Source organism: Lissotriton vulgaris, chromosome 7 (genome assembly GCF_964263255.1).
Source record: "Lissotriton vulgaris chromosome 7, aLisVul1.2, whole genome shotgun sequence".
NCBI classification, from domain to species: Eukaryota; Metazoa; Chordata; class Amphibia; order Caudata; family Salamandridae; genus Lissotriton; species Lissotriton vulgaris.
The window spans coordinates 771,330,571-771,347,774 of NC_141695.1; the positions used below are offsets into that span (position 1 = coordinate 771,330,571).

The window sequence follows — 17,204 nt, forward strand, 5'->3', positions numbered from 1 at the left end:
TCACCCCGAGTGGGACGCGTATGCCCAGACGTGGGTCCCATGCTCTCCATGCCACTGGAGTCAAGCTATCCTGGCTGATGAGGCCGAAAGCCCGAAACCAGTCCTAGGATGCTTGTTTCCAGTCCAAGGAGAACCTGGCCTGGCAGTTCGGACTGGACTGTTCCCATTGGGTGCAGGGTCAAGACTGATTTGCATATGGCTGGATCCAACCTGGAATGGCATGGTGAGCAAAAAAACGATGGACTTAGGCCCAGAGCTCTGTACTGGGGTGAATGTATGACATTGTTGGGCATTCTGTCCATTATTTATTCTTTTTGCATAAACTTTATAAAAGTGGCATTTTGAGTCTACAATTTAAAAGCCAACCTCACTGAAAGATGTTTTTTTTAATTGTGAGCCCAGAGACACTAAAACATATTCTTCCTATCTTTTTCCAATTGGAAGTTACACTTGTAAAGTTTTACAAGGCAGCTCCAATGCTAACCTATGGGAGAGATATTGTTGTAGTGAGAAATGAATTTGGCAGTTTTTCACCACCAGAACATGTAGAACTCTAAAGTATATGTACCACCTTTTAAATACACTGCATCCTGTCCCTGGGGCTACCCAGGGCCTACTTTAGGGCTTACCCATATGTATTAAAAGAAAGGTTTGGGCCTGTCAAGTAGGGGAACTTCCCAGGCCGAAATGGCAGTTTAAAACTGTATACACAGGTTCTGCGGTTGTAGTCCTGAATCATGTTTCAACTAATGTGGGTGGCACAATCAGCCCCACAGGCTCAACAGTAGCATTTAATTTACAGGCCCTGGGCACATATAGTGCACTGTACTAGGGACTTATCAGTAAATTAAATATGTCATTCATGGAGAACCAAACGCCAATCCATTTTAGACACAGTGCAAATGCACTTTCGCATGGGTCAGCAGTAAAAAAGTGCACAAAGTCCTAAAGCCAGGAAAAAGAAGAGAAAAACAGAGGAGGAAAAAGGCAAAATGTTTGGGGTAACCCTGCAAAAGGGCAATTTCCAACAATGGTATTATCCACAAACGGTGGAAGCACTGGAAGAAAACAGTATGGAAGGAAAAATGTATATCTGGGTTACACAACAATCGATTCCAGAACATCTCACCTCAAATCGTCAAACAAATCAGATAAGGTTTAGGATTACTCCTTCTAACTTTTGGTTACTAACTTTACACACAAAACAACGGATGTATGTCGTTACTACGCATGCTTTTACAACGCATGCCTTTACCACGCAGGTTTTACAACGCAAGTCGTTACAACGACTTGCGTTGGGGGGCGCTGGGTAGTGAATGGTTTTATTTAGTATTCCAACTCTAGTCCCCGTGGATAGTAGGGAAGGTTTTGGATAGTAAAGTAAACCATTCCCTATCCTACAGCGTCCCCCAGCGCAAGTCGTTGTAACGACTTGCGTTGTAAAAGTTGCGTGGTAAAGGTACTGCGTGGTAAAAGTTGCGTTGTAAACGCTGTCCCCCCAAAACAACTATTATCACTTCTCAGCGTTAGCTAACTTTAATCTTTTTCCAGGGTAAAGTTAACAACGTCACTGTCCATACCTCACACCCAAACAGTAATGCCTTTACTTTTTTTAACACTACTTTCCCATCCCTAATACTGCATTCAATAATGGGAAACCCAAGGAATGAAACCGATACACTTCTACCTGACACATTCACTTCAGCAGATAAGCTGTAGAGTCACGGAAATCATAACGGAACTGGAATGGGCAACCATAGCCTATAATCTAGTGAATATCATATCCATGAAATTCTTTGAAGAGAACCACTATATTTTGAATCTGATGTCAAATAGCTGCTATTGATAACAAAACATCCACACCTGCTAGAAACCAGTTTGCTATGTTTGCCATCTACCCAGATTTTCACACAAGACAAATTTGTAGATACTCACTTTTTACTATAATTCCCACTGCATTGTCTTCTCATCAACCATATCTATGAATAGTAAGACACCAGACTACAAACACTTCCCTAAGAGGACTACTCCCAGACATTCCTGACAACAGCCCCATGGCAAAAAAAAACAGGAAATTCATACCATTACCCCAAAATCTCCTCACTCACAGACTGCAAAGCAGATTGCATTGAACAAAAATGAAATGGTGACAGAGTTGATAATATCAAAGTGATGGCAGTAGTAACTAAGAGAACAGTCAGCACCTCTGTTAATGTATTGCACAAGTATATACTAATATCTCATTTAGCGTGCTCAATATTAACACTGTGCCATCCGCAGTGTCCGCCTGCGCAGAAAGGAAAATTCCTCCATGCACGTACACACTAGAAAACCAAAAACAGAGCACAGCACCAATAGAAGTACCAACTGACCAACCAAAGTCAGTAATGTATTTTAATTGCCCAAGTACATCATGACTCAAAACAATCCAAATGGCAAGAACATAAACAGCATATATTTATTTAAACAAGTTGACACATAGTTGTAGAACATCCCCAGCCAACACATGTTTCGTCGATAATCGACTTTCCCAAGGCTTAAAATTCCAACAAAATGTTGTAGAGGCCATCAACACAAGCTATTTAGTTAACGGTCGAAAATTCTGCAACGGTACTAGGCTGTCTCTATTGATCCGTATGAGTAAAGACCTTCAGAAATATCATGAAATCGTAAAATCTACACATGCACCCCCTTTCTTCTCTCTGCTTGTGACTTCCCTGAAGTGATGGAAATAACTGTAACAGTTTGATTAGTGAAAGTAAGATCCGAATTCCCCGTTGCGCTAGTCGGTTCACAAGGACGTTTGAAAAGCCAGCGTCTAGGTCTCCTCCATAGATTATCTGTCTTGCTCCGACATCAGAGCTGTATGCCAAACTGGTTCCCGACGTATATGTATACAAAAGTGCATTCTCTATATACGTCGGAAACCAGTTTGGCATACAGCACGGATGTCGGAGCATGACAGATAATCTATTGAGGAGCCCTTGACGCTAGCTTTTCAAACGTCCATCCTAACGGGGACCTTGCACTCTATTTTTTACTAGCCAAAATCTTGGGGAATGGACCGATAATCTATAAAGGAGCTTTTGTTATCTTTGTCTTGTGAACCGACTAGCGCAATGGGGAATTCGGAACTTACTTTCACTAATCAAACCTTTACAGTTGTTTCCATTACTTCAGGGAAGTCGCAAGCAGAGAGAATAAAGGGGGTGCCCATGTGGATTTTACGTTTTCATGGTATTTCTAAAGCTCTTTACTCATACGGATCAGTAGAGACAGCCTAGTACCGTTCCCAAACTAAATAGCTTGTGTTGGTGGACTCTACAACACTTATTTGCAATTTACAGCCTTGAGAAAGTCGTTTATCGACGAAACACGTGTCAGCTGGGATGTTCTACAACAACATGTCAATTTGTTTATATAAATATATGCTGTTTATGTTCTTGCCATTTGGATTGTTTTGAGTCATGATGTACTTGGGCAATTAAAACACATTACTGACTTTTGTTGGGCAGTTGATATTTCTATTGCTGCTGTGCTCTGTTTTTAGTTTTCTAGTTGATAAATGATCCTCTTGCAAGTATTATCTGGCTGTGTATTAAATATCTCTAATGCAAAATGCAATACAGTTGCAAAAACAGATATTGTTAAAGTAAGGCTTCCCACCAGAGGCCAAATATCTATTCTACAAATAATCAAGTACTGTTATAGAAAAAGTGTACAATAGCAACTGTTTATCCTACTACATCTAACTGGACAGGCCTAATTATTACTAAAAAATGTACATCCACATAACATACCATGTCTGCACTAATTATTAGCTCTAATATATATATAATAGTGTCTGTACACCAGGCACTTTCACAACAATTGTTTAGCTCACTTCACCAAACGACATGGTAGTTACCTAAGCAAATAATGTTTGCCTATGTCTCTAGCTTCTCTCTTACAAAAATGTCAAATCACTCTCCGGAGGCGTCTCCCAATATCATACAAATGAATCCCACAACTCCTTTGTAGAACCATGATGTCTTCAATCGCTATTCTCATCACGCACACCTCAAAATCAATACAGAATCGATTTTAGATAGCCCACTCATCAAAACACATCTACTATAACCCATAGTTGAACTTTACATAGAAATAGTAGGAAAAGTAGGAGCCGAGATTTCCTTATCATCTGAATATACTTTCCCAATTTTTTCTATTCAGAAAATACTTCCAGCAGTGTGCCTGAAAAGTATCTGAGATGTAGATTTCCAGGTGTACTCTTGGGAATGTCATATGACTTTCCAGGCGGGCTCCTATACGCCCTGTTTGGAGGTTTCCACTGTAGTAAACTCCACACTGGAGGAATAGATTGCTTGTTCAAATACACATTTTAGTATTTTTCACTAAGGGAAATTCTGAGAAAGCCCTTCTCCTACACCTCCATCAGATCTGGGTGTGCTCTATTCCAATCCCTCCCTGAAAGGGGAGTTATGCCGGCTGTGTGCTGGTGTCAACTTACGACACTTTCCAACATGGACGTTGTTTGTGGGCATTCCTAAACTTCCAAAGAAAACCTGGCTGTGGAATGCCTACTTCTAACCCTCTGTATGGGGTTTATGACTGCAGAGATCTGTGTTCTCGTGGCGGAAAGATTTGGCCCCTAAAAAATTGGGTTTACACCTACCAGTAATCCGTTTGTGAATTTTTTGCAGATCGAAAAGATGTAAATGTTGTCATAAATACATATTTATGACAAAATGTGCCTTTGTGAGTAGGCACCTTTATAAATGAGCAGGTTGCCTTCACTGTGAAACTTTGCAAGATCGTAGACAGCACAACTGCTTTCAGCTGCAAAATCGCCACAAAGATAACTGCACATCGGGTGTGAACATGGATGGATGGGTTGCAGTTTATAGGTACCAGCTTCATCGGGTCACTTTTGCCAGCAGCGAGCTAGCAGTTTACTTCACACCAGCCTCAGAACAGAATCGTCGGCATCTGATTGTAATAAGTCACTCGGGGTGACAAATGCAAAAAACCACAGTTGATGGACAGAATGCAGAACAATGCCATACATTCACCCCAGTACAGAGATCTGGTCCTAAATCGATTGTTTTTTTGCACTCCACACCACCCCAGTTCAGACATGGCCATATGCAAATCAGTCTGACCCTGTGCCTCATGGGAACAGTCCAGCCCGAACTGCCAAGCCATGCCTTCCCTGGACCGGAAACAAGCTCCCGAGGACCGGTTTCTGGCATTCCAGCCGTCTTCAGCCCGGCTTGCTTGAATCCAGTGGTGTGGAGAGCATGGGACTCACGTCTGAGCATACCCATCCCACTCGGGGTGACAAATGGAAAAAACCACAGTTGATGGACAGAATGCAGAACAATGTCATACATTCACCCCAGTACAGAGATCTGGTCCTAAATCCATCGTTTTTTTGCACTCCCCACCACCCCAGTTCAGACATGGCCATATGCAAATCTGTCTGACCCTGTGCCTCATGGGAACAGTCCAGCCAATGTTCCCATGAGGCACAGGGTCAAGGCTGATTTGCATATAGCCATTGTCTGACCTAGGGTGGCGTGGAGTGCAAAAAAACGATGGATTTAGGCCCAGATCTTTGCACTGGGGTGAATGTAAGACATTGTTCTGCATTCTATCCATCAACCATGTTTTTTACGGCAAAAGACCTAGCCTGCTTCCACCATGATTTTTTTCAAAAACTTTGCAGAAATTTGATAAATGGTCGCATAAATTTTGGAGAACACTGAAGGCTACGTGTTGACATTTACGGTGTCTAAATGTAAGATAGGGGAACTATTGTTTTTGTATTTTGCACCTACAATATTTTGCAAGGAATTTAGATCTAGGAATCCGCTGGTTGAGGTAATGTTGGAAGCCAAGTCACCTGACATTAGCAGACAATGACAGTCATTGTCTGACTTAATGGAGCACTGTGCAAAATTAATTCTACATTTTTCAGAGGAAACCTGTGAGCTGCCTGGAATGAAAGAAATGCTATACACAAGACGTGGGATGTTAAACACCAGCAGGTTTGTTGTGGGAATGCTACACGGGGGAGAACTGTCAACAAGTGATTATTATTATTATTAAATTAAATTTATAAGGCGCTCAGCTACCCGGAGGTTTCCCGGCCCCCAGGACACATTGCAGACTGAAGAAACCGCACTTACTGGTTGAATGGCCTGGTCTTAAGGCCTTTGCAGAAGCTTTTGTGGCTCACTTCGTGACAAAGTAAGGAGGGTAGGGAGTTCCACAATATAGGAGCCAAATACGATAATGAGCGGCCGCCCATAGGTGAAAGTTTAAATCTGGGCAATAGGAAGTTAGCAAGAGATGAGGAGCAATGAAGATGGGTGGGAAGATATATCTGGGCTAAGGCGCATACGTAGTGTGGTGCCGTGCCTAATTTAATATTATGCATATAACATAAGGCCTTAAATTTCGTTCGATGCTCAATCCTAAGCCAATGAAGGTCACGCAAAGTGCTGAGATGGGGGATGTTTTGGGTGCATGACGAAGTAGGCTGGGCGCAGAATTCTGTACTACCTGCAACTTACGTACTAACTCCCTATTCGCTTCTAGATATAGGATGTTGCCGTAATCCAGCCTTAACATAATCAAGGCCTGGATAACTATTCTTTGAGTGGGTTCAGGCAGTATCCATAGTATCTTGCAGAGCCATTTGAGAATAGTGAAACAAATGGATGTGGTCTTAGCTACTTGCTGTTTCATAGTAAGCTGATCATCAATCACTAAGGCCAAATTACGTGCAGTCTGCACAGGTTTAGAAAGTTCACCCATTTCTGGTGGCCAATGGTGCGGGCTCCAGAGATCTTTATCTTTTCCGATGATCAAAACTTCCGTCTTTCCTCCATTAAGCTTTAACCAGTTAGTGGTGATCCAACTGGCGATTTTATGCAGCCCTTCCTGAAGGGATGAACCTCTGTAGTTTTTATTGGCAGATAGTGAAAAGAGAACCTGGGTGTCATCTGCATAAGAGAAGATTGACAACCCAGCCTCTTCGCAATGGTGGTTAAAGGGCTGACATAAAGATTAAAGAGCATAGGGCTAAGTATTGAGCCCTGTGGTACTCCATAAGGAGATGCATAGGAATTAGAGCACGGTGATGGGGAGAAGACCTGAAACGTCCTGTCAGTCAGGAGGTTTTTGATCCATTCCAGAGCCAGACCAACAATTCCCCGAGACTGGAGCGCTTTTTAAAGGGAACGATGAGACACCGTATCAAAGGCTGCACTTAGATCTAATAAGATAAGTGACACCCTTTCCCCTTTATCCAGACGCTGGCATATTGTTTCTGTAACTACTAAGAGAGTAGACTCTGTGGAATATCCGGCTCTGAAGCCTGATTCGGATCTGTGTAGAATGTTATTAACTTCCACAAACCGTGTAAGCTGTTGGTTCACGTGTTTTTTCAGGATCTTAGAAAAAAAAGGCAGTAAGGAAATTGGACAGAAGTTTGAGGGCACAGCTGGATCCGCATTTGGTTTCCATTCTGCTGGTAAAATGGCTTCCCTAAGTGAAGCATTAAGTAGTTCCATAACAATCTTTAATGCAGAGGAATATATTTTTTGAAAAATATTAACTGGGAGAGGGTCGTTAGAGGCGCCAGACTTAAGACTATTTAAAATAGCATTAAAGGACAGAGAGTCTAAGGGTTGCCAATTTGTTATTTCCACATTAGCAGCCAAGTCCGGGGGCCCAACTGGGTTGTTTCCGGCAAGACTGGGCGATGGGTCCATTGTGTGCTGTTCTTTATTAATATTTAAAGTCTCCAGTTCTTCATAGATCTTTTTGACTTTTTCGATAAAGAACTGCGCCACAACTTCGCAGTGTGCTTCATCAAGTGTGGGAGGTGAAGGTTGGCAATTTTCTCCTGAGAGATCCCCAACTAATTTGAATAGGACTTTTGCATTATTGTGCACAGATGTAATAGTTCTATTCACATAATCGGCAAGCGCTGATTTACATAGAGAATGATACTCTCTCTTGGCAGTTTTGTAGCAGTGTTTGGATTCTAGGGCATAATCCTTCCTCCAGCATCTTTCCAGAGCCTTACATTTGTTTTTTTCGATTTAAATTTTTTTGGTGAACCATGGGGCAGGAGGACGATGATTATTTAGTTTCTTAAAGGAAGTAGGGAGGCAGGTGTTCACAGATGCCGTAATCCAAGTGTGGATGGCCACTGCATCCGAGATCTGAATGGAGGAAACATCAGGAATATTGCTCGCAAGATGTTGGTTTAAGGCGTCAATATCTAGATTCTTCCAATTTCTATTCCTAACTTTAGGTAATGAGGTGGCCAGGCTGTTTGTCCGTGAGTCCAGCTCCAACTTAAAATTTACCAGAAAATGGTCAGACCAAAGTAGGGGCAGGTCTTTTTGGCTTGAAATATTGGGTAGGTTAGAAAAAATGGGGTCTAACAAGTAACCCCCCCTATGATTAGGGCCTGAATTGCAAAGGGGTATTTTCATGGCCTCGAGAGCGGCAATCAAGCTAGAGCCAATCTTACAAGTAGGGTCATGAAAATGGATATTGAGGTCGCCTACGATGGTGAAATTGTCTGCATTGAGTAAGAAAGGGGCAATAATGTCTGGAAAACTTGCAGCCCATGGACCCGCTGCACCAGGGGGTCGATAGACCAGAAAGCCTGTCAACGTGAACTGGGGAGTAAGGAGGAGTCTAAAAAAAGCAGCTTCACAACCTTCACAAGATGGTGTTTCCCATTTGTATGAATAATCTTTTTTAAAAATAATTGCGATACCGCTCCCGATTTTATCAACTTGATTGAGCAATAAAAAGGCAGAGGAGATTGATGCCACCTAAAGGATAGAAATGAAAGGGTGTAAGGATAACATGTGAGGGCGATGTATTGGTGACTGAAAAAACTATTGTAGAAACTTGCGAAAAACTTTTTGCCATGGGTGTTAAAGGCGTGCAATGTACTATAGGTGCAAGTGACAATGAAAGGAAAGACATAACAAGATGTAGCTTTAGATGCAACAGGGTCGTAGGACCATTTGGGCCCTTAGAGTAGATTCATTACTCTTCAAAATGGATAGAGGAATAAAACGCCAGAATAGATAAAGGATATTTGGTGGTCCATCAATTTACCGCTTTGTAGAATCCAAAGGTGAATGGCTTAGTAGGAAGAATGAATAGGATGGTGATGGGAAATATTAAATTGGCTCAGTTATGATGGAAAGAAGAGCTAGAGAAAGTAATATTGGTTAATTGAGCAAATCTCTATGGGGTATCTGATGAGTATGACTTACATACATTAAAGGTGAATACCTAGATTTGGATTTGGATTAGCAGATTTGGTTTTGTATCAGTAGGAAAATGTGTAACATTCTGAGATAAAAAGGCTGAGTCCTGGAATATTGGATTTGAATCTTATGAAATTATTGGTTGACATGATTTCTAGGAAAGCAAGTTACTCCTTGTCTGTTTGTGACAGTGTTGCTTCTGCATGGGTTCATAGTGAATATCCTGAAGCACTTGAATCTTTGCCTATCATTTATTATTTTGGAAAATTTGATGTATATGAAAGTTCCACCATATTGATAGAATTCAATGCGAGAAAATTCTATTTGCCAAGTACAAAATCCCACACTTCGTATTTAATTTTGTGAATCAGTAAGGGGAGTTTACCGATGATAATAATGTTATTTGTGAGTTTGTATGGGCAAACTCTCTGGTCTGCCCTTGAAGCTGTTACTGAACCAAGACACCACAATCCATAAACGTTTGGTATTTTGACACCATGTCCTGTCTAAGCATGGGCGAATTTTGCGAATCTGGCGTTCGCGAATTTTGCGAATTTGCAGATTTTTTTTTGTGTGTTCGCAAGGATTTTTGCCAGTTTGCAAGGATTTCTGCCAGTTCGCGAGGGTTTTGTACCAGTTCGCAATTGCGAACTTACATGTCGGCTCGCAACGGTCACGATTATGTTGTTTCTACGTCTGGTTCATCATCACAGGTTCCCAGCACCCTCTGTTTCACCCCTGCCACCCTCTGTTTCACCCATGACACCCTCTGGTACATCAATGCCATCCTCTGGTTCATCATCACTGTAGAATATGGGGGGGAAAGCAAGCACACCTGCCTGCTTCAACTGACATGAATTAATTTGGGGTTGATTTATTAATGTGTCACTGTTTTAAAATTCCAGTCTGGCACCTGCTTCCTTACCTGTAATTTGCTTTCTGTTGCAGTGCAATTTTTTTTTCCAGGACCTTTGTGGCCTACTTGTAGCTATTCTATGAGCCTGCTGTGAGGGTCAGAGCAGGGTCATACAATTGTTGCAACTAGCAACTGAACTCTGGAGGGGCCCTTGTCAGGAAGCACTACAGGGAATGGTTACTAATGATGAGTTTGAACTTTTGAACCTGCTAAATGCTTTTTTTGTGTTCGCAAGGAATTCTGCCAGTTCGCAAGGATTTCTGCCAGTTCGCGAGGGTTTTGTACCAGTTCGCAATTGCGAACTTACATGTCGGCTCGCAACGGTCACGATTATGTTGTTTCTACTTCTGGTTCATCATCACAGGTTCCCAGCACCCTCTGTTTCACCCCTGCCACCCTCTGTTTCACCCATGCCACCCTCTGGTACATCAATGCCACCCTCTGGTTCATCATCACTGTAGAACATGGGCGGAAAAAGCAAGAACACCAGCCTGCTTCAACTGACATGAATTAATTTGGGGTTGATTTAATAATGTGTCACTGTTTTAAAATTCCAGTCTGGCACCTGCTTCCTTATCTGTAATTTGCTTTCTGTTGCAGTGCAATTTTTTTTTCCAGGACCTTTGTGGCCTACTTGTAGCTATTCTATGAGCCTGCTGTGAGGGTCAGAGCAGGGTCATACAATTGTTGCAACTAGCAACTGAACTCTGGAGGGGCGTTTGTCAGGAAGCACTACAGGGAATGGTTACTAATGATGAGTTTGAACTTTTGAACCTGCTGAATGCTTTTTTTAGTGTTCGCAAGGATTTCTGCCAGTTCGCAAGGATTTCTGCCAGTTCGCGAGGGTTTTGTACCAGTTCGCAATTGCGAACTTACACCGCACGCCGCAAAATTGTATCACCAAGAAAAAAAAATCCGCTGCGTGCGAATTTGCGGATTTTCGGTACATTCGCGAGCGTTCGCGGATTGCGAATTTACCGAAAATCTGCAAAATCCGCGAGCGTAACGGATTTTCCGCCCATGCTTAGTCCTGTCTTCTTGATTGCCTAAAAGCATTTAATGTTGTCCATCAATAATTAACAAAGCAATGACCAAACCATTTTGGAAGGAAGCTTTGCATGGTGTATCACATATTTATTAAGAATCTGACAAAGTTCTTTGAAGACAGTACTCTCTGGACAACTCTGTGATGTGTGCTACCTTTACTGCATGGTTATATTATGAATCATCCCACAAGAAATGATGTACTATGGCTTGATTCCATTAAGCTTAACAATGCCTTTCTCATCTCATTCTCTTTCTAGTTAACATCCTGACAGCGATTGCTCTCTCTCGCCTTGCCATCAAAACTAAGAAATCCTCCTACTACTACCTTCTGGCCCTCACCACATCTGACATCCTCACCCAGGTCTTCATCGTCTTTGTGGGATTCATCCTCCAGACTGCCATTCTGCACCGTGAAGTTCCCAACGCCTTCATCCACACAGTCAGCATCCTTGAGTTTGCTGCCAATCACGCCTCCATTTGGATAACCGTGGTGCTGACAATAGATCGCTACCTGGCCCTGTGCCACCCTCTACAATACCGCATGCTCTCCTACCCAGAGCGCACCCGCAAGATTGTGGCTACTGTCTTCATTGTGGCCTTCGTAACTGGCATCCCCTTCTACTGGTGGTCAGATGTCTGGCGTGATTTCCGTCCTCCCAGCACGCTGGACAGGATCTTGAAATGGGTGCACTGCTTCACCATTTACTTCATTCCATGCACTACTTTCCTCATTATCAACTCCGTCATCATATGGAAACTGAAACGGAAGAAAGACTCCAGTGGGCAGCGGCTCCGCCTGGGCAAGACCACAGCAATCCTCTTAGCTATCACCACTGTCTTCGCCGTTCTCTGGGCCCCACGTACTTTTGTCATCATTTATCATATGTATGTGTCACCTGTCAATAAAGACTGGAAGACTCACCTGGCCATGGACATTGCCAACATGCTGGCGTTGCTGAACACAGCTTTCAACTTCTTTCTGTATTGCTTTGTCAGCAAGCGCTTCCGAGCTATGGTTCAGGAGGTGCTGGGCTTCCGCAAGCAATACAGCACCAGCTTTGGCAAGACGTCCCACTGTGGGAGCTTCTCTGAGTCCACACTAAAGCCACTGCACCTGCCTGATGGCACTGCCCTTTAGAAGAGGACGCACACCATGCAGTTAAAGAAGAGCAGAGAGTGGCTGATCTCTGGTCATCAGAATAGCTTCAGAATGCTTCTATAATATTATATTGACAGTGTAGGAAGAGGTGACAGTGTCATGTTAGTTCCCTCGGGAAGAATCATAGGGAGAGCCGTGGTACCGTGACTGGGCAACTACATCTCTAAGAGGTGAGAGGAAATCAGAGGTGTCACTAATGTGGACATGCCAGTGAGGGTTACATATATATTCTTACTCTACACAAATCAGGATTCAAGGTGAGCTTTCAGCCGGTGGTTTATGGTTACAGAAATGCCAGAGATTGTGGCAGAAAACAATTGAATTAGGAACCTATTGTTTAAAAGACATTATCAAGGCAATGTTAGGTGATCAACAAAAGTTATGGCATTGTACAGGAGTTTTGATGGGTCTTGTTATTTGGACACCTCTCCAATGTATTATTGACTAGAACTGCTTACAACACTGTACTGCGAAACAATTTGTACGGCATGGTAAAGGGGGCATTAGCTAAAGAATCAGAGACCTCCCAAGCCTGTCTAAGATTGATCAATGATACATCGCTAAGTAACAGAGGACAGAATCTATTAGTGAAAAAGACATGCATAAAAGTTTGACTCACAGAAGTATTAAAGGAGATTTAAAGGTGGCTAAACATTGTCTGTGTGCAGAATGTACAATTTACCACATCCTCCCAGTCAGCCACCCTAGATACCTGTAGACTCATTTGGACTTTGCATTGCTTTTTGTCTAAAAAAAAAAAAAAAAACTTTAACAACTATTGCTGAGCTGTGGGTGTGGCACCAATTTTAATAGCTTGTTGTTTGATGACTGAGCAAGAACTGCCATAACGGGCACTGCTAGCTCCTTATTTATTTGTAACATTCACAAAGGTTGCTATAGGAGGAGGCGGTCATTTTTCAAAAATGGTCTGCTACTTAAGAGAGGATCAGTGAATAGACATTACTATGAGTCTTTCTGTGCAACATTTCTAACATTTCTAGGTTTTACTAGGAGGTTCCCGTGCCAAAGCCATTCACCCTAAATGATATAATGCTATTGTCTCGAGACGCTATATTATTACACTCTGTTATGAACACAATGATTGATGCATTCCAGCGGCTTGCCAATAGAAATGTTTTGAATTTGAACAATCTGTATGGCATCGCTGATTCATTTCTGCTGGACTGCAACCTTATTTGCTTCATTGACTTTGCGGTGCTGCTTCAAGGCCCTCGATTGGAGGTGTTAACAGGGGCATAGCTTGGTAAGGAAGATTGTGGTTGGGTGTAATCTTCAGATTTCCCAACAATCATGCTAGGATATCATGGTAATATACATTAGATGAGAAGCAGCACGTGAAAGGTGGTGGAAAGGTAGAGAAGTGCAGATTGGTAGTGGTATTTAAAACACAGTGGGGGATATTTACAACAGAAGTGGCAGAGCGTGTTGTTAGCCTCCTTGTCTTAACGACATGCTCCACCACTTCTGAAATGCAGGGCTGCACCATATTTACAAGAATATAGTGCAGGGGTGTTTCCCTCTGTGCTGACGCAACACTTAGCAGTGTAGCTCCAAAGCAGTCACCCTTGCACCAATGTGCAAGGGTGTCTGCGTGCAGGGGTAGATTGTTTATGTTCAGGAAGGTCCTCCTTTCTGAACATAAACAATCTTGAAATGCCATGTTGTCACTGCTATGTGTGCTGCTTAGTGCAGCACGCATAGAAGTTACAAAATGTCATTTTTTTAAAAAGATTGTTTATGTGCAGGAAGGCTCACCTTCCTGAACATAAACAATCCAAGGCTTTTTGCTTTTTCCATGTGTGCTGCACAAGGCAGCACATATGGAAAAAGCAAAAACGAGATGAAATAAAGCATTTCTCCTCGTTTTGCCAAGTTAAGACCAGTTTCCCTGGTCTTAATGTTGGCGCTGCTTCCTATTTACACTGCTCTTGTAAATAGAGGGCAGCGTCAAAATCAGTGGATGTTGCGGTGGAACGCCCACTGCAACATCCACTGCCCACCCCTTTCATGCTAAGCATAGCATGAAAAGGGGCCTTATTTACAAGGCAGTGTTAGGCCACGTGAAGTGGCTTAAGCTGCTTTGTAAATAAGCCAAAGCCCACAGAGACACAAGAATGTCAGAAAAAGTGACGTTCCCATGGCGATAGGGGCTTGTACATATGCCCCAGTATTGTGTAAAATATCTGTCATTTTTAAGAACTTTAAAACAGAGCACAGAAAGATTAAGCGTGCAGGTGTGTGTGTGTTTGTGTGTGTTTGTAAAAACCCTTGGTGAAATCCAACAGACACCTCAACATATCCAACTGAAAGCACCTATTCCTAACTATTTACTAAAGAATACATTGATTGGGGGATGCAACACCCCAAACACAACCCCTCAAGCTACGCCCTGGATGTTAATATTCAGGTGTGTCACAGTGCATTTCTGTGGTAATGCGCTATGCATATTGTAGACTTCCCATTTTAATTGCTTAAGTTTAGGAGACCATAGCATTTGGGTGACTATTATCAGACACTGGTAGGTAAAATGATTTCCAGCCGGATTTTACACGCATTATGGTTTTCCACAACCGTTCTGGATTTGTAGTAGCATTGCTGTGGGTCAATTGTCACACCTTGAATATGGTACTTAATGGGGTTTTTTCAGCTATGTACTGAGCTTGCGCAAGGATCACTAAACGTCTCTACAGTGATGCTCCCCACCCAGTACAAACAACCTCAGATGCGGACCAGCCTTCCGTTTTGCCACCTAAGGCCGTCATAACAAGTGGACCTGAATATTCAGAACCACTGTTTGCACAGGAGTAATAATTATGATTTGGGTCACATCCAGTAATTACTATTGCTGTGTGAACCTGCACTGAATGTGATTTTAATTACACACAATTCTGAACTATTCTGCGAAAATATTCAAACTGCAAAATGTATATTTACCACTAAATCTAGGTGTGACATACGTCCTCCCATTTAAGTTGGATGCCAAGACATATTTTGATCTCAAAATGGGCAAACATCACACACAAGTGCTGCGAACAACAACCACTCTTATTCTGGTCGTTTGCATTGTTCCTGCGCTAATGCACTCCATTTCTCTGGGGTGTAATTTCAGGAACTTGGGAGTAAATAGTTTAAAACAAAATTCATAAAATTGAATGAGATTACACGTGCGTAATATACATTTTGCCCACTTAGTAATTACCAAGTTGATAAAGCCCATAGCCCCTGTTAAATTTCAGCAAGTCAAACCTGCCAGAATTTAACGTGGAAAAAGCCCTAGCATCAGCATGATAGACCCCATTTTGAGAATAAAACTTGTAATAAATGTTGAACCCCGTGATGCTGGATTTTTTCGGGTGTGATTAATATCGCCCCATCCTCTGTGGCAGCCATAATGGGGACCTAAAGAAGTAAGCCGAGAATCGAGCAGTGGTTGCGGTGGCTTGGTATACTTTGATGTTTGTCACACTATAATCTGCCATGTCAGTGTCACCACTAATGTAATGAATACACATCATTCTTGTGGCTGTCGCTAAACTGACACTGTCTGTTGCTCCTGGTTCCTGTGGATTCTTTGCTATGTACCCTTTGCTGCTGGAAAGGCCAGTAGCTAACTTTGAGCCTGCATGTGTAATGTGATGTAAGTTGCATGAACGGCCTGCTTTGTTCTTTAATGTGGTGCATTTTTATAGGTCGACTAATACAGCTGGTCCTGCCTTTGCGTGCTCCCTTCAATCACCTGTCAGCATCGAATGTGAAGCTGCTGCTACATAAAGGATGATGAACTTACATGACATCACTGGCCATCATTTCTACCCTGTGGAGCATGGACTGTATAACAAAAGCTGTCTAGAGCGTGCTAGTTCACACCAAAGTGCTGTCTTTCACCATGTTACATTTTGTAAAGGATGTGCTATTTTGCTCTTTTTCTTTATTGCAGCAGTCTATTGTTTTCATAATTTGCAAACACAGACATCATCAAACAGTATTGATAAATGATGGAAAATAGCTGGAAAGGTATAATGAAAAGGGGAAATGGCAGATTTAGAGTCATGTGGGCGAGACAGTAGGGCTGTTATATGGAAAGAAAGAAAGAAAGAAAGAAAGAAAGAAAGAAAGAAAGAAAGAAAGAAAGAAAGAAAGAAAGAAAGAAAGAAAGAAAGAAAGAAAGAAAGAGAAAGAAAGAGAAAGAAAGACATTTTGATTATTTGAGAAAAGTGGAAGAGGATGTTAGCAAAACACAAGCCAGGAAGAAGAAGGAGCTATAGAATATAGAAATCTTAAAAGAAGGGCAAAACTTCTGCATCCTCCCATTCTTTCACCCTCCTGGGACCCGGGTCTTCTGTCTCCAGCAGCCTGTTGGGATCATTATATGACGTCTGCTCAGATTCGCAGGTCTCCAGGAATACAGCATTACACCGGTGTCATATCATTCCCAGCATGTGACTGGCGACTTAAGTATTCCAAATGAGAGTGACTATTTCGTCCATTATACATTATTGAAATTTTATTTCGAATAAACCTGTTTTCATGGACATTCCCTCGCTGTATTCTTGTTTTTTTCTAGTGTTTTTGCCCTCTGCATGTGCTCGGCACGGGTAGAAGGAAGAAAGGAAGCCTCTGGGTAACAAGCATTAGAAATGCAATAGGTCTCGCAGCATTAGAGTTAGTGCTTTTAGAATTGTTTATGGTTTTTTTTGTAAATCTTTAGCATGAGGTTGAGGGTGAGTGAGGGTGAGGGGTTGAGGGTGAGTGA

The 17,204-nt window shown here is 42.3% G+C and overlaps 1 protein-coding gene across 1 annotated transcript in view; it reads left to right on the forward strand.

The window, feature by feature from the left end:
• GPR142 (G protein-coupled receptor 142) overlaps positions 1–16,623 on the forward strand; it is a 301,751-nt gene extending 285,128 nt beyond the window's left edge. The window contains exon 4 of the mRNA XM_086930999.1: positions 11,529–16,623. Coding sequence (XP_086787125.1) covers positions 11,529–12,409 — 881 coding nt within the window. The 3' untranslated portion in view covers positions 12,410–16,623. The remainder of the gene's footprint in view (positions 1–11,528) is intronic.
• Positions 16,624–17,204: the final 581 nt, after the last annotated feature.